Source organism: Hyperolius riggenbachi, chromosome 10, assembly GCF_040937935.1.
Source record: "Hyperolius riggenbachi isolate aHypRig1 chromosome 10, aHypRig1.pri, whole genome shotgun sequence".
Lineage (NCBI taxonomy): Eukaryota > Metazoa > Chordata > Amphibia > Anura > Hyperoliidae > Hyperolius > Hyperolius riggenbachi.
Window position 1 is genome coordinate 231874605 of NC_090655.1, and position 24545 is coordinate 231899149.

The 24545-nt window shown below is 45.6% G+C and overlaps 2 protein-coding genes across 2 annotated transcripts in view; both read left to right on the plus strand.

The window, feature by feature from the left end:
• Positions 1-1781: 1781 nt before the first annotated feature.
• On the plus strand, positions 1782-11143 carry LOC137534759 (oocyte zinc finger protein XlCOF6-like). Its single transcript, XM_068256391.1, has 5 exons — positions 1782-1818; positions 3069-3188; positions 4199-4366; positions 5688-6336; positions 9314-11143. Exons 2-5 carry the CDS (start codon positions 3105-3107, stop codon positions 10612-10614), a joined length of 2202 nt encoding a protein of 733 aa, XP_068112492.1. The 5' UTR covers positions 1782-1818; positions 3069-3104; the 3' UTR covers positions 10615-11143.
• A 5624-nt stretch (positions 11144-16767) lies between these two features.
• Positions 16768-24545, plus strand: part of LOC137536896 (uncharacterized) — a 133550-nt gene continuing 125772 nt past the window's right edge. The window contains exon 1 of the mRNA XM_068259076.1: positions 16768-16939. The gene's annotated coding sequence lies outside the window, so the exon portion shown is untranslated. The remainder of the gene's footprint in view (positions 16940-24545) is intronic.

Sequence of the window (24545 nt, forward strand, 5' to 3'; positions counted from 1 at the left end):
TATTTAGAGCGTTTATCGTGTGTCTAATCACAAGTTGTAATTTGATCTCTCCCTTTCATCAGCTGACTGCCATGGCAGATAAGATCATGTTAACCTTCCTGGCGGTAACCCCGAACGTAGTTCGGGTTAAGCCGCACAGGAGGTTTTCTCAGGCCCTGCTGGGCCGATTTGCATAATTTTTTTTTTCTGCATGCAGCTAGCACTTTGCTAGCTGCGTGAGCACACCGATCGCCGCCACTCCGCGCTCGATCGCCGCCATCCACTGCGCCGCCCCCCAGACCCCGTGCGCTGCCTGGCCAATCAGTGCCAGGCAGCGCTGAGGGGTGGATCGAGACTCCCAATAACGTCACGACAGGGGAAGCCCTCCAGGAAATCCCGTTCTTGGAATGGGATTTCCTGATCAGAGATCGCCGGAGGCGATCGAAGCGGGCGGGGGATGCCGCTGCACAGCGGCTATCATGTAGCGAGCCCTGGGCTCGCTACATGATTGAAAAAAAAAATTAAAAAAGACTGCTGCGCTGCCCCCTGGCGGATTTTAATAGAGCGCCAGGAGGGTTAAAGCACAGGATGTTAACAATATGTCTGCTTCCATGAAAACAGTAAGTAGAAACATTGCAAATTTATTGCAGGATTTGTATCAGCTGTAACAAAGAAATGTTTTTCTTTCAAGGTTATTATGCTGTTATGTATCTTTTAGTGCAGAGAGGAAGTTCTGAGTTCAGTTCCACTTTGATCAACAAAAGTTCCACTTTAAGGGAACCTGAAGTGGGAGGCATATGGAGGCTGCCATATTTATTTCCTTTTCATCAATACCAGTTGCCTGCCTGGCATCCTGCTGATCATTCTGGCATCAGTGGTTTCACGTTCTGAAACAAACGTGGCTAATCTTGTTCAGATGTTTGTCAGAAACATCAGACCTGCATGCTTGTTCAAGGTATATGGCTAAAAAGTATTAGGGCTCATTTCCACTATTGCGGTGCGGAATCGCCTGGATTCCACCGCTGATGAAATCACATGCGGATGCGATTCCCCATGCGGTTTTTGCTGCGAATTCGCATAGGTGAGGGTATATGCGATTTTAACCATGTCACTGTCTGTGTGAATTTACATTGGTACCTATGTGAATTTGCATGCGAATTCGCGGCAAAAAATGCATGGGGAAACCGCATGCGATTTCCCTATTAAATACATTGCATGCGATTCGCATGCATTCCACTCGCAGGCAAATTCTGCGGCTCTTTTGTGCGTTTTTTCACCGCTGAAAAAAACGCACCTCAACAACGCTACAGTGGAGACAGGCCCATCCACTTGCATTACATGTGCGAATCCGCATGCATTGGATGCATGCGGATTCGCGATAGTGGAAACGAGCCCTTAGAGACAGGACACCGCCAGGCAACTGGCTTTGTTAAAAATTAATTTAACATGTCAGCCTCCATATTCCTCTCACTCCTGGTTCCCTTTAATTTATCACATTAGAAAAATGTCTGAATAAAACCTGGGTAATGGTGTTGGGGATGCCCATTTCATGATAAATGTGAAGTTCTGTTCCTGCAGTTTACATGCCTATCAAAATAAAGGTATTTAATATTGTACTGATAATAACAACTTTGGATAGTCAAGAAAAATTAAGACGAATAACATTATGTACTATAGTAACAAAAAAACAAAAACAAATGCAGAACTCCTTATTCGGGTCTGCAGTTCTTGCATTCTCCGGCAGGTGGCAGTGTTGAGCACAGAGACAGGAAATTGTGGGTTAGAGGTGAGGAGGGAGGAAGTACAGAGAAGACATTACTGAAACTGGCAGAAGAGTAGGTAAGAAGATATTGTTTGCTGATCATATATGCTTGGACCTGTCTTTGCACAAAAATACAGTGAGACATGCTGGGAGTTGTAGCTCCATAGATTCAAGAGTGTAAGAGAGGACAGAAGGCATGCTGGGACTTGTAGTTCTACTCATTCAAGACAGACATCAGAGATAGTTAGGTCTTGTATGTACAGTATATCTCTACAAATTACCGATAGATAACAACACTGCTTACAGGACATGCTCCTAATGCTGGGTACACACGATACGTTTTTCTGCTCGATTTGTCACCCGATTGTTTTTTCCGCTCGATTCTGCACTCAAATCCTGCGCTCAATTCTCTTATCTTCCACTCGTTTTTTCTTATCTTTTTCCATTCACTTCTATGAGAAATTGAGCGCAGAATCGATCGGAAGGAATATCGGACATGACGGGAATTATCTATCGAATCCATCTATCGACTGGAAAAATGTAGCGTGTGTACCCAGCAATAGATTTCATAGCTAGCTGCCAGTTAATTGACAAGGTGTCAGTTCATCAATTGTTTTCCTCCCTTCCTCACATAGTGAACATTTGATTGTTAGGAAAAAAATGTGTTCATCCCCATTTTTATTCTGAATCATAAGAGAGCATGCTGGAACTTGTAGTTCTTTTTTCATCTTAACCGATAGAAGAGTGGAGCATGCTGGGACATGCAGTTCTGAAGGTTTAAAGACACTAGTCTGGTTTAGGGGACCCAGCAGGAAACCTCACAGGGAAATTCTGTTAACATGATTGGGTTACTGCTAGATTGTTGTTGTAACAGCAGGGACGCAACACAGCAGATCGTGAAACCAGGGCCGTGTCTTGTGTCCCTTACAGTGAAGCATACAATTCAATAAAAAGTATGTTTCAGTGTAAACCTTAATACAAGCGTTTTGTAGTTAGCATGTTGCATCCCGTTATACCGCAAAACACTTCCTCTGCACTGTCACGTTGCATAGGTGGTGCAATGCAGTGTGGCAAACCGTGTTACAAAGCAGCCGTTACACTGCACCGCAGTGTGCCACTGTGAATGTGGCCAAAACCACAAACTGAGATGGTGATGTGAGGCAGATGGCAACATGTGGGAAGATGCAGATAGTTGCTCTCACAGCACCGACCCTTCACAAGTTGTAGTATGATAAAGCGCGTCCACTATGGTGGGTGTGCGGCACAGGTTATATGTGTCCATCCTAGTACAGCTCTGGTAATTTTCAGTAAAATTATCCTTCTGCAGAGAACAGCTCCCTGTGCAGATCACATGACCACCTGAATGAAGATGGAGGAGGACCGAAGTCACATGACTGAGAGGATACTAAGCTTCACCCTGGAGATCATCTACCTGCTGACTGGAGAGGTGAGGAGGATTCTGGGAGGGTCACATGTCATCAGTCCTGTCTCTAGTAGGGATGGTCAATGAGTTACAAATAATTCAGTCGATGCAAAATCTACAGTATGCTAATTTCATGCAAATTAGTGCAGCTTGCTCTAACATTTGATTGGTCTATTTTCCATCTGTATGAAGTTAGCATAACAATTAGAACAACATGGCATTATTTGCATCTCATTGATCAGCCCTAATTTCTACTAATAATACACTGTAGAGGTGAGGAGGATTATTGGAGGGTCACATGACACCACTGTTATCTATAGTGATAAAGCACAGAACATTACATGACTTCTGCCTTATCTCACTTCTATTAATTTATAAATCTCTGACACATGACAGAGAATATATTAAGTCCAGTGGACTGAGTTTCCATCATACTAATCCAGTCTAATAAGGATCCCTCTGTGTGATCCATAATGATCTGTTCTCAAAGCCTTGATCGATAAGTCCCCTGCTGTCCTATTAGATGGCCACCCTTCGGAAAGTGAACTAACCCACAATGCTGGGACACCAAAATCCATATATAGGCATTGATGCCACAGAGGGTGCTCTGGCTGCCATCTTTGGGCATCTAAGTCTCAGTGGAAAATTTAGTAAAATGGGAGAGTTTTAACATGGATTGGATCTTTCTATTACCAGGCTGCTAAAGCTCAAATCAATCATGGCAGCCAACATATAATGCAAGCCATAGGGGTGTGTCTTCACAAATGAGCAAATCTTGTGAATAGATGATGCTTAGCCGGAAATGAGGGAATCAATCAGACCTTGAAAACAGTTTATCAGTCTGCTTGTGAAGACCAGAATCCAGAGCAGATGAGCCCACATCAGCAGAGTCTCCAGAGTGAGGCAGAGCATTGCCAGGCAGCCACAGTGAGGAGGTGTAAGGAGCATTCACATAAACATACACTACATTTAAAACATGAGGACGATTCAGGGAATGTACTTGAGCATCATTATTACTGCTTGTTATTACACAGGATTATGAAATAGTAAAGAAAACATCTGCTGACGTATTGGCCCCCAGCAGCTATCTCCATGGCTCATCCCCCATCTTGGCGCCTTCACCTCACTGTCTTACACCTGAGAGAAACAAGAAGAAGATTCTACAAGTCCTCAATAAAATGATTGAGCTGCTGACAGAAGAGGTGAGCAGTTCTGGGAATTATGGGATGTGGATGTATATAAGACTAGGTTCACACTAGAGCAAGTTCATGCCATGGATGGTGATAGCAGATCTGATGTGACCCTCCATGGCACAACCCCTTTGTTCTCAGTACTTCCATTATATCTGTTGCTACAAACATGTTGTACATTGCATAATATTTTAGACACGTTTTTTTTCTATGCGCAGAAAAATTGCAACACAAGCAAGGGTAGCCATGCTCACCCTGCTGGGATTCACATTTTATGGGAAAAGTCGGTGCTGAGAGGAGGAATCAACTTACCAACAATCATTAACCATCTGCCCTCAAAGCACTCACAGCAAGCTGAAACTTTAGTAGCAATAAAAATTATTTGTTGCAAAAATTGAGGATCCAAAATGGACCACAGCAATTTTGTGCTTGACCAATTTACCAGCATTGAGTTTCAATGCTTAGAACTTGTACTTTCTATACTAACACAGTGAGCAAGAAAATAAGACACTTCATACTCTTGAACTTGTAATTCAAACACAGGCAGTATCAGATTCTTCCTCTCCTTTTACTATTTAGTCCTTTTTAGCAGTATAACCAAACATGAATCGCTGCATCCACGCGGCTGAATGATGTGTTAACCCCCCCAAAATCCTGGGGCAAAATTCCACGACTTTCAAAGCCGTGGATTTTGCTACCCAGGGGAGGCAGAGTTTTGGGCTGTAGCTCTGCCTCCAGTCCAATCAATCTGCGCTAATCGCCGCCTCTCCCCGCTCCTCTCCCCTCTCAGTGAATGAAGACTGAGACGGGTGGGGAGAGGCAGCGATCAGCGCAGATTGATGTGGGCAGAGGCAGAGCTACTGCCCAAAGCTCTGCCTCCTCCAGGAAGTACCGAACGATTTTGGCCCGGGGATCCCAAGGGGGGGTTAAAATACATTGTACAGCCGCGCAGATGCGGTGATTCATCTTACTGCTGCAGAGGACTACATTGTAAAAGGAGGTAATTTTTTCCGCTTCAGACCCTCTTTAAGTAAATGGGCTACCCTGTATAGGGGCACAGAGCTACAGACTGCACCTAGTCCACCATGGCTGCTAAAACAAATTCACAAACAAGGGACCCATTCTAAGGAGGGAACCTCAATGCTGGTGAATTGGTCTAGTGCACACAATCTCTACAGACCATTGTGGAAGCTACGATTACCACCATTATCAGGCAGGTAAAACTGAGAGTATCACAGTCCAAAAGAGATTTTAACTGTATAAAGATAAAATTCTTAAATGTTTCAGTTTACAATCCTAAAATTGTGGTTTTTCTGTCATTGTTTGGTTTTAGAATGAACCAGATGTTGATTTGAAGGTTACCGTTAGAGTGAAAGAACAGACATATGTGAACGGTGGTCAGCAGTCTACAGAGGAGGGTGACATGAGGACAATTATAGAGGAAGAAGAAGAGACGTATGGGAGGGATGATCAGCAGTCTATAGAGGAGGGTGACATGGTAAGGACAATCAAAGAGGAAGATGAGGAAACAGATGTGAGCAGTGATGAGCAGTCTATTGACGATCATGACATGATGAGGACAATTAAAGAGGAAGAGATGTATGTGAGGGGTGATCAGCAGTCTGAGGGGGAAATAATTCAGACAATTGAAGATGAAGAAGAAGAGATGTATTTGAGCAGTGGTCAGCAATCTACAGAGGAGGGGGAAATGATGACAATCAAAGAGGAAGAAGAGGAGACGGATGTGAGCAGTGATGAGCAGTCTATGGAGGAGAGGGAAATGGTGAGGACAATTATAGAGGAGGAAGAAGAAGAGATATATGTGAGCGATGATCAGCTGTCTACGGAGGAGGGTGATATGGTGAGGACAGTTAAAGAGGAAGAGGAGGAGGCATATGTGAGCGATGATCAGCAGTCCACGGAGGAAGGAAAACCGATGAGGACAGTTGAACAGAATGAATGTCATCTATATATAGGCATAGGTGAGTTATAAACGTGACTGCAGAAATTATTCATATTTTCAGTAAAAGTTCCAACTTCCAGGTCTTGGTGTAATAAACAGAAATAAGGTAACTTCAGCCGGACACCCTTATATTCTCCAGTAGGCATTTCATCACTCCCAGAGTCACTTCTTCAGTTCTGCTGCATGAAGGAGAATCCTGGGCATTTTATAAGCCCAAAGTAAAGCCTTCTGCACACATCCAATTTTGACTGGTCATTGACTGGACAATTTTACCACTTCCATGTAGTATGAGGGACACCAGATTTTAAATACTACCAGCGGATTGCGTAGGTAAGTTCCCAAACTACATGTAGGTGGCAAAATAGACCAATCATTGGCCAATCAAAACTGGATTTGTGTACCAGGCTTAATACATTTACCTTAGCCAACAACTGTGCTGACTAACCCTATTGTACACACCAGCAAACGTGCCTGCTGGAGACTATACAGGTCACATTAGGGCAATAAACAGGGAATGGAGCTGTAAGAATCTGTGTAATTTTTTTATTATTTTTTTTTTTTTGGGGGGGGGGGGAGTTTGCAGTACCTTTATTTATTACATAATATTTTTTTGCTCTGCCCCTTGCCACTAGGGTAAAGCACACCTAGAGTCAGAGAAATATGGATGCTGCCATATTTATTTCCTTTTAAGCAATACCAGTTGCCTGCCTGTCCCACTGATCACTTTGGCTACAGTAGTGCCTGAATCACACACCTGAAATAACTTCATTCAAATCAGTAACTGATACCCCTTTTCCCATGAGAAATCTTTACCTTTTCACAAATAGATCATCAGGGACATCTGTATGGCTGATATTGTGATGAAACCCCTCCCACAGTGTGATTTCATGTCATGGTCATGACAGTTTCCTGTCTGTGAACCCTCTTGCATTGTGGGAAATCATATACAAAAATCTGTTAGCCTCAACTCCACATCTATTCCCTACACACTGCAATACTGCAGGAGTCACTTAGCTGGTAGTAAGTGTTCCATAAACAACAAAAAGCCTTGTGACTCTAAGTGAAAAATACCTTTATTTAAAGCTAAAGTGCATGCAACAAAGATCACATAGTTACATAGCTATTTTGGTTGGAAAAAGACATACGTCCATCGAGTTCAACCAGTATAAAGTACAACACCAGCCTGCTCCCTCACATATCCCTGTTGATCCAGAGGAAGGCGGAAAAAACCCTTACAAGGCATGGTCCAATTAGCCCTAAAAGGGAAAAATTCCTTCCCAACTCCAGATGGCAATCAGATAAAATCCCTGGATCAACATCATTAGGCATTACCTAGTAATTGTAGCCATGGATGTCTTTCAACGCAAGGAAAGCATCTAAGCCCCTTTTAAATGCAGGTATAGAGTTTGCCATAACGACTTCCTGTGGCAATGCATTCCACATCTTAATCACTCTTACTGTAAAGAACCCTTTCCTAAATAAATGGCTAAAACGTGTTTCCTCCATGCGCAGATCATGTCCTCTAGTCCTTTGAGAAGGCCTAGGGACAAAAAGCTCATCCGCCAAGCTATTATATTGCCCTCTGATGTATTTATACATGTTAATTAGATCCCCTCTAAGGCGTCTTTTCTCTAGACTAAATAAACCCAGTTTATCTAACCTTTCTTGGTAAGTGAGACCTTCCATCCCACGTATCAATTTTGTTGCTCGTCTCTGCATCTGCTCTAAAACTGCAATATCTTTTTTGTAATGTGGTGCCCAGAACTGATAAAACCATTTAAAATGGAGAGTGTCCCAAACTCTGCATCACATGCCTGCATACATTCACACCACACCTATAGGTACCGGTACCTAAAATAATGGCCGACCTCTTCAGAGTGGTGGAGACAGCAGGATACAAATGCAGGAGTTGCCAAATTGCCTACTAGAAATACAGATAATCACGTGACCACTTGGACAGTCCCATGCGCGAGTACATCACCCATTCCTGCCTGAGGTATAGATCATCCCGGCAGTTTGTGTGGTCCAGTATAGATAGCTGGTCCTATTTAGGGCACATCTCCCTGTGTTCTGGCCGTACTCACAGTCCATAATGTCAAGGCCAGGCTAAAGGAGCACTCCTTACGCTTGCAAGGTAATCCCCGACAAAGACATAAATATGTCAGCCTCCATATCCCTCTCACTTTAGGTGTGCTTTAAGACATCTTAACTACTTTCAGACCGCGCTAATTGAAATCTACGCCCTGTTTTGGTGGGCTCCTGGCTGGCAGGGCCTAGATTTCAATTAGCCGCCGCTGCGCGCATCCGCCGTTTCCATCGCTCCTGGCCGATCACACCGCTCAAGCCCTATGTTTCTCGCCGCAGCTCACAGGCTCTGCCTGTCTCTATGACGGCAGAGCCATGTGAGCCGGTCAGGAGCAGATTTCATTGGCTCCTGGCCGTGTCTTATCAATGTAAGCCGTTCCCATTGGCTTACAGTGATAGACACGGTCAGGAGCCAATGAAAGCGGCTCCCGACCGGCTCACGTGACTGCCGTCATAGAGACGGCAGAGTCTATGTCCTGAGGATCTCGGCGAGCGGCGGTGGCGGCGGGTATGCGCGGCTATTCGTCAGGATTCCGTCGTTCTTGTACCAGCGGTCTCTGGTCCTTAAGGGGGCAAAGACCGCTGGTACTTAAGTGGTTAAACCACTAATATGTTTTAATACTTGCATATTAGGAGGTTGACAAGCGACCATTCTGTATTTCACGTAACATGGCCATGGCAACATTTGCATAGACAACATAACAATTCCAATGGGTCAGGTAGTACATGTGTTGGGTGCTGGGCACAAATAGCTTTATGGATGATTGCCGGGGGTGAGCATTTACTAGTTGCACTATATTGCAACTGAATAGAAGCGTTTGTAACCACACACTGCCAACAACCGTCTGTGTGAAAGAGTCCTTATAAACTGGAGAATAAATGTTGTATAACTATTGTTATTTCCCTAATAGATGGACAGGGTTTGAGGAACTCCTCGGAGGGACGTCTTATCTCACCTCCAGATTATACTGCAGAAGATAATGGGGTCACACAATATTCTCCAGGAGGAAACCCCATTACTGGAAATATACATCACAGACTTTTCAATGAGGAGAAATCACTGGATCCCTATAATCCTGAGAAGTCTTCTGTCACACCAAATCTCCAAACAAGATCTCATGGTACAAATAGGTCATCTGATAAGTCTAGTTCTGGAAAGTCTTCTGGTAAATCATGTACTCTCACACAAACAGGTGGAAGGGTATTTACTTCATCCAAATTGAACAACTGTAAAAAGAAATCGCTTCTTTTAAATGAGGAAATTTCCACAGGTCTCCGTCCTTATTCATGTATAACATGTGGGAAAAGGTTTATTTGTAAATCTGCTCTTCTTTCGCACCAAAGAATTCACACCGGTGAGCGGCCCTTTCCATGTTCAGAGTGTGGGAAATGTTTTACCCAGAATTCAGCTCTTCTCACACACCTGAAAATACACACAGGTGAGAATTCATTTTTATGTGCAGAATGTGGGAAATGTTTCACTCAGAAATCATCTCTCCACTCGCACCAGAAAATCCATACAGGTGAGCGCCCTTTTTCATGTTCAGAGTGCGGGAAAGCTTTTATTTGTAAAGCGGCTCTTCTTTCACACCAAAGAATTCACACTGGAGAACGGCCTTTTCCATGTTTAGAGTGTGGGAAATGTTTTACCCAGAAATCAGCTCTTCTTACCCACCAGAGAATTCACACTGGTGAGAGTCCGTTTTCATGTGTAGACTGTGGGAAATGTTTTACTCAGAAATCAGCTCTTCTCTCGCACCAGAATATTCACATGAGAAAGCAGGTTTTTCCATGTTCGGAATGTGGGAAAATTTTCCATCATAAAACTGGTCTTCAAAAACACGAAGAAAGCCACGCAGGCCCGTTTACATGCCCCGAATGTGGGGAGATTTTTACAATGAAGTCAGGTCTTCTTCGACATCAGAGAGTTCACACAAGTGGGCGTCCTTTTTCATGTTCAGAGTGTGGGGAATCGTTTACTTGGAAATCGACTTTTATTAAACACCAGCGAACTCACACAGGGGAGCATCCTTTCCTGTGCTCACAATGTGGTAAGCGTTTCACTCAGAATTCCTCTCTTCTTAGACACCAGAGAATTCACACGGGTGAACTGCCATTCCCTTGTTTAGAGTGTGGGAAAAGTTTCTCTCGCAAATCTGCTCTTTTCAGACACCAGACAGTTCACACGGGTCAATGTCCCTCCTCTTGCTGAAAATGTGGGACATGTTTCTACACTGAACTCAAATCTCCTTCAAAGTCAGAGAATTCAGACAAGCGAGAGTCATTCTTGATCTTGCAGGGAGTGTTTCACTCAGAAAGCACACTTTATTTTTCACTAGCGATGATCAATGAGATTCAAATTTTTCTGAGTTGATGCAAATTTTTATGCAAATAAATGCAGTTGGAAAATGAACCAATCAATTTAAACCCAGGTTGAAACTGATTGGTCCATTTTCAAGCTGCATATATTTGCATAAACTCGGTAGTGTTTGCATATCATTGATCATTCCTATTTATCACCAAAGGTAGGAATGACCAATGAGATGCAAATGAATTCTGTATGCAAATATATGCTGCTTGGAAATGGGCCAATCAGCTTAATTGTAGGTGGGATTTGATTGGTCCATTTTAAAGCTCTATTTGCATACAGAATTTGCATAACCCTGCATGATTTTGGAATTTTACAAAGCTCAGACAATTGACCTCCCAGAGCGTTACGCCGCTCAGGAGGTGATGCAACTTTGTGCCCCCCCTCCCCCCCCCCCCCCCCCCCCGCTGAATAAATGTGCTGTAATACCTGCAAAACCTTCTGCTAGCACTAGGCTAGCTAGTAAATGAGTCCTGCACCTTCTGATCCCTGCCGCTCCCCCGTTTATACATTACCCGACACCCCCTCCCCCCCCCCCCCCCCCGGATCAAGCGATCGCCGCAGCCTCCCCGGACAGCTCCGTTCTTCACTATGGGGAGGATCACACATGACATCATGCGCAAACCCGATACTCCCCATAGAGAGACCGGAGCTGTGCCGGGAGGCTGCACGATCGCTGGATTCGGGGGGGGGATGGGTAATATATAAACGGGGGATCGCAGGGGAGCGGAGGGTGCAGGACACATTTACTAGCTAGCCTAGTGCTAGCAGAAGGTTTTGCAGGTATTACAGCACATTTATTCAGCGAGAGGCACTCAGGAGGACAGATAGGAGTATGCCCGACACAGTGTCGGGCATACCGCTAAGGAGGTTAAATAGGATCTGCACTTCAATATTCATTTAGAAATTATTTAGTCACTATTTGCACAATGTCAATTCTTTCCTCGCCCTAATTGTCCTTCTGAAATTTATCACAGGAGGCAACATCTTTACTGCTGGCAGGTGCATCGCTGCAGAACGTTTGTTTCTTGTGCCTTCTCAAAGGACTAGAGGACATGAGCTGCGCATGGAGGAAAAACGTTTTAGCCATTTATTTAGGAAAGGGTTCTTTACAATAAGAGTGATTAAGATGTGGAATGCATTGCCACAGGAAGTCGTTATGGCAAACTCTATACCTGCATTTAAAGGGGGCTTAGATGCTTTCCTTGCGTTGAAAGACATCCATGACTACAATTACTAGGTTATGCCTAATGATGTTGATCCAGGGATTTTATCTGATTGCCATCTGGAGTCAGGAAGGAATTTTTCCCTTTTGGGGCTAATTGGACCATGCCTTGTGGGGTTTTTTTCGCCTTCCTCTGGATCAACAGGGGTATGTGGGGGACGGGCTGGAGTTGTACTTTGTACTGGTTGAACTCGATGGACGTATGTCTTTTTTCAACCAAAATAACTATGTAACTATGTGTGTTCTGAAGCCAGTAGAAATAATACCAGGTCTCCAAGAATATTCTGGAGGGAGAATTCCTTAGAGCTTAAAAGTCTAGGCTAAGCATCAATGGGAGGGCAGGGCTACATGCCAATATACAGCAATATATAGATAAAGGAAGTGTTTCTGATGCTGAAACCAGGATAGTTACCATAAACGTAGGTTTACTAAATAATTTAGGATGTTCTACTAAATGTCTCTACATTACCTTTTCAAGCAGCCTTTTTCAGGCTCAGAATGTAGTAAAATATATTATACTGATGTCAAGTTTTATTGACTTTTACTTAACTGGGGCTTCTTTCAGGCCCCCGTAGTCTTTGACGTCTTCTGGGTCCCCTCCATTGTGCTGCTATCACTCTATTTAAAGTCTCTGACCTGGCTGGGTCACATGCTATGACTCATGCGCTGTCCAGTCCTTACTCCTCCTCGATTATGCTCCCAAACATCAGAGAGTTCACCATACAAAATCATCAAGATACAGATGGGAGCCTCAGACTTGGTGATAGACTAAGGAGTACTTGTTGACAAGTTAAATAATCGTATCCAATGCCAAGCCACTGCGGCTAAAGTAGATACATTTTTGCGATGTATTAAAAGGTAAATAAAAACTCGAGATGCTAACATAATATTGCCCCATTTAAGGTTCTAGTAAGGCTGCATCTGGAATATGGAAATCAGTTCTGGGCACCACATTACAGGAAAGATATTGCAGTTTTAGAGCAGGTGCAGAGAACTATTAAAGAAGGGGTTCTTTACAGTAAGAGCATGTTCATAAACACAAATGAGGCATGTCGCTCATATCATATCTGATCGATCAACATTGCTGGGCTAAGGCTGTACAGACGTGCTGGTGACATGTTCTGTTGCTATGCGGGGGAGGTGGAGGGCCAATGGAGTGGCACAGGATGTGATGTCATTGGAGCCGGGTGATTGGGAAGGACAATGTTGTCAGACAAAGTGATCCACCAGGCTTATCGCTGGCCGAGAGAGTCAGGGGCCGCTGTACATGTGCTGAATACTCCACAGAAGCAGTTTTTAGCAGGTGTCTCGGCCAAGTTTCATTTAGCCTGTGTACACAAGGCTTTAGAAAGAAATGTTTTTTCATGGAATTTATCTACAAAGAGAGCAAACAATGCACTGCAGTCAGGCAGTAAAATAGACATCCTCTATCATTTAGGCTCCAGAATTCTGAAGGATTTGTTGCAACCACCACACCTATCCCACCTCATACAACCTCTGAACAACAAGCTCTAGTAACCTGATCACCCCCAGAGTCCACCTCTAAACTTTTGGAGGCAGAGCTTTTTGTCATGCTGCACCTTTCCTTTGGAACTACTTACCACACTCAATCAAGACAGTTTCAGACTTGAAGCTGGATTAATCCACATTGAAAGGCCACCTGTTTGATCTGAGATTTTTCGACATAGCTTCATCCTCTGTAGCACATTCCACCTTGCAACTATGTAATTACCGAGACAAAAGTGCTTTACAAAAGTTTTTCCTTTCAGCCTGTGGCAGAGCAAAGGTACAGAATAGCTGTGGGAGGGTAATTCCAATAAATATCAGGAAAAACATTTGTTCCAGGAAGGTAAAACTTTGTTACTACAGCAATTTCTGGAGATGCTGAGGCCTGCTTGCGACCCTTCTGTATACTGATGTTTGTGCAGCACTTGGATCATGACCAAACTGATGCATTATTGTAAGATTTTGTTCTGAATAAAAGGGAAATTATTTTGGAAGGATCTGAAAATGTGTCTTATTTACCTAGTTGAACTGGAGATAAGGCGCCTCCTAACTATACTCTACCCCCCCCCCCCCCTTCCTGTGCTTCTATGATAGTGGAATTCTGCTGTCCAAGGTGCCGTCTCTATTAATTTGATTAAAGCAAACCAGCACGTCCCATGGTGTTTTACAACTGCAGTAACACAGACAAACAACACATTAAATTACATGGTACCTACAGTGGTAATACAAATACTGCACAGTCATACAGCACACAAGGTAGGATGTACAGTTGTGGCTCTTGGGGGGTGGGGAGGGGGGACGAGTGGGGCAATCACCCCAGCCCCCATGCTGAAGGGGGCTCTGTACCGCGAGCAGGAGCAACGCCAGCGTACAAGCAAAGGTACGCCCATGCCTGGGGTCTCCCTTTAGAGGGGGGCTTCTCCATTCTGCGCTGCACGGCCCCCGACTTCTGCATCTTGTCCCCCTCCCTGCTAAGTCCGCACCGTGGCCCTGGCAGGTTACGAAGCTGGGCGCCATAATAGCAGCAATGCTATGCTACTCACCCTGCATAGCAGTAACTCAGGGCTCTGGCGGAATAGTATTTAATGCTGCCGGGGAGTTTATTGGCTCTCCCTGCGCCGAACTAAGCGGTACCACAACAATATGAACACCCGATCGAGCACCATTCCTCACCACTAATGTGTCTCGTCACCATAGTTAGTTCCATCCAGTGCCTGTCATGACATCACAGATGCCGGCGGAAGTAACCAGAGTGATTGGAACGTAGCGACAAGGATCGGTGGTGGATCGGAGCCATGTGAGTTATGGCAGAAGGGTGCGAGGTGACACAAGTGTTGGCACAGGGGGAACATAGGGCCACAGGAAGGGACAAGAGGTGGCACAGGGATAGGGCTGTGTTCCCATTTGTGCCAAACTACGTGCTGCCAGCAGGAGCCAATGATCCAGCCCCCATAGGCTATATGGGGGAATCCATCTTTGTGCCTGGGATTATCGTGGATTGTGTGGTCCACTTACTGCGTCATATCCCACTAATCCGTTGCAGAGTTACAAGTGTGAATAGCTTCTATTTATAAAATGGGAGCAGTTCACTGTGAAGCAGAGAATGGACAAAAAAACCCTCTGTTCCTTTGCTTAAGTGGTAACAGAGCCTAACAGAGGGGACACACACAGGGAGATGAGAGATGTACAAGGGGGACAAGTGGTGACACAGAGGGGACATAGGGAGACAAGAGACACACTAGGTGGACAAGTGGTGGCACAGGGGTAACAGAGGGGACACGGGGAGGCAAGAGACACACAAGGGGGACAAGTGGTGGCAAAAGGGTAACAGAGGGTACACAGGGAGACAAGAGACACACAAGGGGGACAAGTGGTGACACGGGTAGCAGAGGGGACATAGGGAGACAAGAGACACACAAGGGGGACAAGTGGTGGCACAAGGGTAACAGAGGGGACACAAGGAGACAAGAGACACACAAGGGGGACAAGTGGTGGCGCAAGGGTAACAGATGGGACACAGGGACACACAAGGGGCTCAAGTGGTGGCGCAAGGGTAACAGAGGGGACACAGGGAGACAAGAGACACACAAGGGGGACAAGTGGTGGCACAAGGGTAACAGAGGGGACACAAGGAGACAAGAGACACACAAGGGGGACAAGTGGTGGCGCAAGGGTAACAGAGGGGACACAGGGACACACAAGGGGCTCAAGTGGTGGCGCAAGGGTAACAGAGGGGACACAGGGAGACAAGAGACACACAAGGGGGGCAAGTGGTGGCACAGAGGTAACAGAGGGGAGACAAGAGACACACAAGGGGGACAAGTGGTGGCACAGAGGTAACAGAGGGGACACAGGGAGACAAGAGACACACAAGGGGGACAAGTGGTGGCACAAGGGTAACAGAGGGGACACAAGGAGACAAGAGACACACAAGGGGGACAAGTGGTGGCGCAAGGGTAACAGAGGGGACACAGGGACACACAAGGGGCTCAAGTGGTGGCGCAAGGGTAACAGAGGGGACACAGGGAGACAAGAGACACACAAGGGGGACAAGTGGTGGCACAAGGGTAACAGAGGGGACACAAGGAGACAAGAGACACACAAGGGGGACAAGTGGTGGCGCAAGGGTAACAGAGGGGACACAGGGACACACAAGGGGCTCAAGTGGTGGCGCAAGGGTAACAGAGGGGACACAGGGGGACAAGAGACACACAAGGGGGGCAAGTGGTGGCACAGAGGTAACAGAGGGGAGACAAGAGACACACAAGGGGGACAAGTGGTGGCACAGAGGTAACAGAGGGGACACAGGGAGACAAGAGACACACAAGGGGGACAAGTGGTGGCACAGAGGGGACACAGGGAGACAAGAGACACACAAGGGGGCCAAGTGGTGGCACAGAGGTAACAGAGGGCCCTAAACTCCACACCCCCTCCCCCCAGCGGTTGCAGGGGCTATTGTTACGCCCCTGATTTCACTTCTTGCAGAACAAGGAAATTCCCTAGAATTTCTATTTTCAGGTTATTTGCTAGAGCTTGCTAATCCCTCAAAGACATCAGCCAAGCTTTTTTCAAAGCATCAACAATGGTCAGAGGTTTCCAGCTTTCATTTATTTTACCATGCAAAAGAAAGATTCTGAAGAAAAGCTGCGTAATATTTCTATGTCAAGTTCACTTCCTTGAGGTTGGAATTAAATATACCAATAAAAAAAATGATGTTAAATATGGCTATTCCTACAAACCCTTGATTGTCATTTTCAGGGAAAAAAATAAAGACGGACAAGCATAAAATAATTTGAAGAAGACAAGTTCATGAACTGAAGAGGCTTTGGACTGCAGTTCTCATAGTTTCCAGCAGGTGGCAATCACAAAACAGGAAGGCCATAAAGCAAAGTCACAGGAAGTAAGGAGGAGACATTGCTGAAACTGGCAGCGTAGAAGGTGAGAGTTTATTTGCGGATTATAACATATATGCAGATTTCAATGTGCAGAAACAATTAGACACCTAGTTACAGAGTCTAAATGCCATGCTGGGAATTGTACTCTTACAGATACAAGCAGGATACCAACAGTAATATGTAGTTGTACAGGGTTGGTAGCTGGAGGCCAGTGGAATTAGTGGAATAATAGTGGGGCATGATGATGCATTTGGTAGATCTGCATACCACGGAGGTGTAGTGGATATAGTATTGTCACCTTGCAGTGCTAGGCCTCTTGGTTCAAATGTGGGCTCGATAGAAAACTGTCTGCATGGAGCCTGTATCAGGCAGGGGCATTATTAGGATACCAGAAGATCCAGGGCACTTGAGAAAGATATTGCGACCCAACAGATTTAGCAACTTTTTATACAGCCTATGCTTTTTTCAGAAATCCCAAATGTATATATTAGCACCAGCCGACACCTAAGTTATAATTTTGTGAGTTTTTTTTGCCGGGTTTGCATCTGGAGGGTAACAGTTAAAGGAGAACTGTAGTGAGAAGTATATGGAGGTGCCATATTGCTTTCCATTTAAGCAATACCAGTTGCCTGGTTATCTTGCTGATCTTCTGCCTCTAATACTTTTAGCCCTAGACCCTGAACAAGCATGCAGCAGATCAGGTGTTTCTGACATTATTGTCAGATCTGACAAGATTAGCTGCATGCTTGTTTCTGGTGTGATTCACGCCTACTGCAAGCAGATAGCTTAGTAGCAGGGCTGCCAGGCAACTAGTATTGCTTTTAAAGAGACTCTGAAGCGAGAATAAATCTTGCTTCAGAGCTCAAAGTTAGCAGGGGCACGTGTGCCCCTGCTAAATCGCCGCTATCGCGCCGCACAAAGGGGGTCCCTTCACCCCCAAACCCACCCCAGCACGACTTGGTCATGCATTTGGTCGCTCCTGGAGGCAGGGCTAATGGCTGCAGCCCTGCCTCCAGTCGCGTCTATCAGCGGCGCATCGCCGCCTCTCTCCCACCCCTCTCAGTGAAGGTAGACTGGGAGGGGCAGGGGAGAGGCGGAGATACGCGCTGACAGACGCGCGTGGGGCAGGGCTGCGGCGGTTAGCCCTGCCCCAATGCGGAAGCGCTCCCCCGCATTACGGAGGGGATTTGGGGGGACAGGGACCCTCGTGCAGCCGCGGGATAGCGGCGTTTTAGCAGGGGCACAAATGCCCCTGCTATTTAGGAGGACTGAAGCGAGATTTGTTCTCGCTTCAGACTCTCTTTAAGGAAATCAATATGGCAGCCTCCATACACCTCTCACTACAGTTCTCCTTTAAGGTTAGTTAGGTTTAGGCATCACGTGTGTGTGTGTGGGGGGGGGGGGGGGGGGGGGGCATGGGGCGCAGAATTTAGTGTTAGGCATCGTCAAGGGAAGTACTTAAAGCGGACCCAAACCAAACATTTTTTTTAATTCAAAATATTTAGTTGAACCACTCTGACACATATAAAGATAAATAAACACTCCTTCAAGCCTATGAGCATTTCAGTGCATGCTATTCACCCTTCTCTTTGCATAACTAGGGTTATATAGGTGGCAGCCATTAGCAATTCCTCCTTTGCTGGACACCACCTACTCCAGCATTTTGCCGGATTTTGTCCCGGCAATTTGAAAGGAAGGGAGGGGTTTCTCCAATAAATGTAAAATATTTTATATTTGTCATCATGCAGCTGAAAAAAGGCTGCTATTTATTATTATAATTTAGAAAATAGATTTTATTTCTGAAATCTTGTATTTTTAATTTGGGCCCACTTTAAAGTGGGCCTGAACTTTTGCAAAGGACAGAAGGAAAACATAGAGAAATGCACCCTGTATGTATTTAGAGAGTTTAGCCTGCTTAATTCCCCCTCATTTGTGTCTAATCACAAGTTGTCATTTAATCTCTCCCCTGTGTCACATGACTGCCATGGCAGAGATGGCAGATAAGCCCATTTGAAAGCACAGTATGTTAACAATATGTCTGCTTCCATGAATCAGGAAGTAGAAACTGTGCAGATTTATTTTAGGATTTGTATCCGCTGTAACAAAGAAAGGTTTTTGTTTAAAAGTTATTATGCTGTTATGCATCTTTTAGAGTAGAAAGGACATTCTGATTTCAGGTCTGCTATAAGGTTAGGCATCTGCAAGGGAGGTGCTTAGGGTTAGGCATCAGCAGGGAGGAAGTTAGGGCTAGGTAAAGGCAGGGGGGGGGGGGGTGGTTAGGGTTAGGCATCGGCAGGGGAGGGTTCTGTGTGAGAATAGGGTTAGGTTGGGTTGCATTTTCTGATACTAATAGCTTTAAGTCAATGCTTAGGTTGCACTTTTTGATACTAATACCTATAAATGATTGCAGAATCTTTCACCACACACTCCAAGTGGAGTGGAGAGAGTATTGTGTAAGCACCCATCATGCCATGGCAACCAAATGGGGCGGGATCATGACTAATTGGGGGCATGGCCAAATAATGGATGGGAACATAGTAGGGGAAACTAGTAAACAATGGTGCCTGCGCTCCTCCCCTACAAAAAATTTGGATGAAGCCCCTTCAAAGAAGAGAATTGGACCCTATATATTATACACTCATTTGACACCCACTATGCAAGATAGATGTTTCTGGACATCCCAACTTGGTACTGGAGTAGCACCTGTTCCCCTTCTACCCCCATAGCAAACCAGCAACAGATAGAGACAAAACTGAAGCTTTACATTATAAAAGTAAAAAAGAGCACTAGTGCAAAAAAGAACTTGCAAATCTAAAATAAGAGCAGTAAATGCAGGTTTTCTGGAATTGGTCACCTATGGAGCAGGGAAGAGTGCCCCGTGTATGGGAGACAAGTATTGCCGTTATCTGTGTTTGTTATTTCAATAAAGTTGTTGTTGATGGATCGGCACAACATCCAGTAGGTATGGTTAAATGAAATGCTAACAGCCGAAGCAAATTTAATACTGATATTATTCAGCTTGTAAATGCTCTAATGAAATGCAGCTGCTAGACAATATTCAAGCTTCATAAATAAGAACAAAAATTGCATCAACTTGGAATTATTAGCATATAATTGATCTAATGTGCCCCCACCCCCTTTTCCCGAGCCGTGCAGACTGTTGGCAGCAGGGCTTGCGCTTACCGGCCACCGGGGCATGTCTTCTCCCCTTAGCCACTGCTCCTCGCTGTCTCTTCTCTCCTGGAGTGCCTGTGTTATGTGATAAACCCCTAGAGCCAACACACTGAAGGCACTGTGGCACGTACCTTATGTGACCACTAGAAGCCCCTAATGTTCGGCCTCAAGCATTTGTCATGTGACACAGGAAGAGAAGAAACCCATCAGGAACAGACAGAATATATGCACCAGCATATACCGTAGGTGAGTGTTGCCAACATTGCATATAGGACTTCTCAAAGTTGAAAGCCCCTGTTGCCGTGTCCCGACTAGGGTTGCCGCGATATACCGGTATGACGGTATATCACGGTTTCAATGTGCATGGTAATCGTACCATGCACATTCACGAAATACCGTTTTTTTCCACTTCCGCTTCCGCTGCGCTCTTCGTTTGCCGCCAAGTGCCCGGCTGTCTCTGCACACGAGATATCGCACCTCCCGGCAGCAAGTTCGTGCACTCATTGGCTCAGCGTATGGTAAGAGGCGTGACCATAGCGCTTGCCGGCAACTGCAGACAGTGCAGAGGCTCATGGCTGTCTGAGCTGTGTAGAGACGTGATATGCAGAGACTGTGCACAAACACTGACCAGCTGAGCAGGAATGTTAAGTAGTTTATATGGAATTCAGCGCTTGAAGCGGGGACCAGGGACGGAGCAGTGCGGCGGGCTGTGATTGATCGCACAGTGAAGAAACACGTGCTGGAGTCCTACATGGAGCTGAGAGCGGGACGGAGCAGTGTGGTGAGCTTTGATTGATAGCACAGTGAAGAAACACGTGCTGGAGTCCTACGGGGAGCTGATAGTGGGACTGAGCAGTGTGGTGAGCTGTGATTTACAGCATAGTGGAGGGTCGCATGCAGGTCATGGAGAGGGATGGAATACGGTCTGTGGAGTCAGCTGCAGTGTAAACTGCAGACATAATGTAGTGAGAGCCAGTGGAAGCACTTAGCTCTCTTTATTGTTCTTATATATTGTTCTATATGTGTGCTTGTGAGGGGAGAGTCCTGGGTCTCTCTCTAGGTATATAGATTTATTTTTTTCCTCTCCTACCATAGTCTGAGATTCCCCTGTCCACCATTACCTCCCCATCAGCATCACACAGTGTGAGACCCCCTCCCCATATCACCCAAAAGGAAGATGCTCCCTTGTCCATTAGCAGCAGCCAGTGTTTACCCCCAGTCCACTAGCATCACACAGTGTGAGGCATCTAGTAAGAACCCCTTACCCACATCAACAGCTCCCAGGGTGAGATCTCCCTCCCCACCTTATAGCTTTCAGTGGCACTACATTCCCATCCAGCAGCACTCAGCGCAATGTTCTCCCATACCCAGTTTACCGAAACCCCCCACATGACATGTGATCATCTACACACACCCTAGAACTGCACCCTGTATGTACTTAACCTGCCCTCTCATCTGACTGAGCCCAGCAGAACACATAATTTGATCTCTCCCGTGTCACTTGTGACCTGACTGAGGGAAGGAGAACAGAGATTTCTGCACCCTGCATGTATTTAAAGAGAACCCGAGGCGGCATTTTCAAATCTTAATATTACACAGAAACTTGTCCTGTATGTCTGTGTCATTGTGCTGCAGCTGATTCCCCCCCCCCCCCCCCCCCCCCCCCCCAGCAAAATACCACCAGGCTAACAACAATCTGCTTGTCCCTAGCCTTCTATTTACCTGCGGCTTTTCAATCCATCAACAGGCTCCCCCCCGCCGCTAGCTTCCTCCCGGAGGGGCAAGCAGCTGCAGCACAATGACACAGAGGCAGGTTATTGTGCACAGGACATGCCTCTGTGTCTTATTAAGATTTAAAAATGGCGCCTCGGGTTCTCTTTAAAGAGTTTTAGAGCCTGTCTAATGCCCTGTCATCTGTGACAAAGCACAGCACACATTGTAATTTAATCTCTCCCCTGTGTCCACTGACTGCCGCCTCAGATAAGCTAATTTTGAAAGTACACCAACTAACTGAGCACATGTTGTAATTTGATCTCTCCGCGTGTCACCTGTGACCTGACTGCCACCACGGCAGATAAGCTAATTTTTAAAGAGAACCTGTTGCACTGCAGATAGCTGAAGATTTTCAGCCACAGATCATGCAAGCTCAGGCAGCAGAGATGTATGCAGCTGTACCTGAGCCTCTACTAGCTGAGTGAAGCAGGGGAAATGTGCAGGATGCTGATGTGATGCTTTTTATAAGGGTGATTGCAATGAGAATAATTGTGTAATACCGTATACCGTGATACCGTCATACCACGGTATTTTTTTTGACGGTTATCATACCGTGAATTTTCATACCGTTGCAACCCTAGTCCCGACCCTCCGCCAGTCAAGCAATAGTTTCTATCCGTTGCGATAGACCAGTTTGATCTCAGTAGGTAATCAATCGGACATTGTTTGCAGCATTACTTTCTAGCAGATTCAATCAAAGTGCTCAAATCTGCCAGATATAGATGAGAAACATCAATTAATGTATGGCCACCTTTAGACCTGTTAACGAGGAACTGTCAGCCATACTATCTCAGAAAAAAAACAACACATATATACAGGGCTGTGGAGTCGGAGTCGGGGCAATTTTGGGTGCCTGGAGTCGGGAAAAAATGCACCGACTCCGACTCCTAATGAATTTAAACTGTAATTAAAATAGAAAATGTGATAAAATGTTCTATTTCTTTCCAACGTCCCTCAGGATGGCCTCAAAATGAGAGATTCCATGCCCCTCCCCCTAAGGAAACACAAGCCAATTAAAAAATGACAATAAATAGCTCCACCTCTTCCCCCTATCTTCAGTTTTTTGTGTTTCCCGGTCCACCCGGGAGCATAAGCCAATGTCTGCGACAACATTTTTTATTTTTTAGCATGGCCTGGTGGTTCTGGTGGGAGCCAGGTCCCCCTGTAATTCCCCCTGTGTGGTCTCTTACCGGGTTGCGGGGCTCGGAAGGAGGCTTATATGGCGGCTGGTACGCGGCTGAAGCGGCGTCTGAGGCGGCGGTTAGTGCGGAGACTGATGCGGCAGCCATGACGGCGAGATGGTGTCCGGCAAGGTTGGATCTCGCGCGGAGTCAGGCGTGCTTACGTATGCGGAGGCACATACGTCACGCGTACATGCGTCTAGGGAGACGCATGAGTCATGCGCACTTTCGTCTAGGATGACGCATTTCCGGCGGAGGTACTACGGCTTCTGTGTTTTCTTCCGCCTCGTGGACTCGGCGTCCGGATGTGACGGAGGCAGAGGACAGCTGCAGGTAATTTAACTTTAGTTCATTGCCTGGCAGGGGGCGGAGGAAGTTTTATTTAACAGACTCAGGGTCTGTGTTCGTCCTGACACTCTGTTTGTGCGGAATCTGGGAGATGGAGCAGCCCTGTTCTCCTGCAGATTCGATATTACCTGCTACAGTGCAAAGCGCCCAGAGCAATGCTCTTGCCTCAGGACAGGTATTATATGGTTGTTTTGGGGTATGTGTGATTTTTGCAGAGCAGGATTCAACTAAAACTCTTTTTTTCTCTGGTATTTTTTCAGAATAAAAATACAGAGAAAGGAAACAGCTCATCCAGATCCAGACCTAAGGGGGAGGTGACGGAGGAGCAAGATGGGACCAGTGTGGATACAAAAAAGCGGGATAAGAGATCGGATAGTAGTTCTGCTAGATCTGGTCGTCCTGCTAAGTGTTTAGAAAAATCCAGAAGATGTGATGTATGTGATGTAAAGTTATCCACTACTTGGAAAAAAGCAATTTGTCAAAAATGTGAAACCCCTGTAAAATCTAATACTAATGTGGTTCAAGATCTGGTCTCTATGATTAGAGAAGAATTATGTACTACTTTCAAGGCTTTTCGTACGGCAATGGTTGATCCGGTGCAAAAGAGCCAGGTTGTGAGTAGTCATGTTTCCCAGCCTGAGGTTGCTTTGGAGGAAGGGGAAGCCTCAGAGCAGGATTCAATGGAGGAAGGAGAGCAAAGAGATAATCCTTTACTGGAGGAAGAAGCCTCTACTTCTAGGGGGTCAAAATATCTTTTTTCTGCAGAAGATACTCCTGAGTTGTTAAGGGCTATATATGAAAATGAGGGAATCCAGGTGTCGGAACCTGTATTGTCTACTCAGGATAAAATTTATAAAAGGTTAAAGGGTCAGCCTAGCAGATCCTTTCCAGTACATTCCTCCCTGAAAGAAATTATTTCGGACCAGTGGAAGGAACCAGAACGTAGAGCCTTTATACCAAGTTCTTTTAAGCGACGATTTCCTTTTTCCGAATCCGATGAAGCAGTTTGGGTCAAATGTCCCAAGATAGATGCGGCGATCTCTCAGTATTCAAAAGATTCTGACTTATCTTTTGAGGATTCTGGGTTACTGAAAGACCCGATGGACAAAAAATCGGACGTACTTAGTAAAAGAACTTGGGAGGCAGCTACGTTCTGTTTCAAGCCAGAAGTCT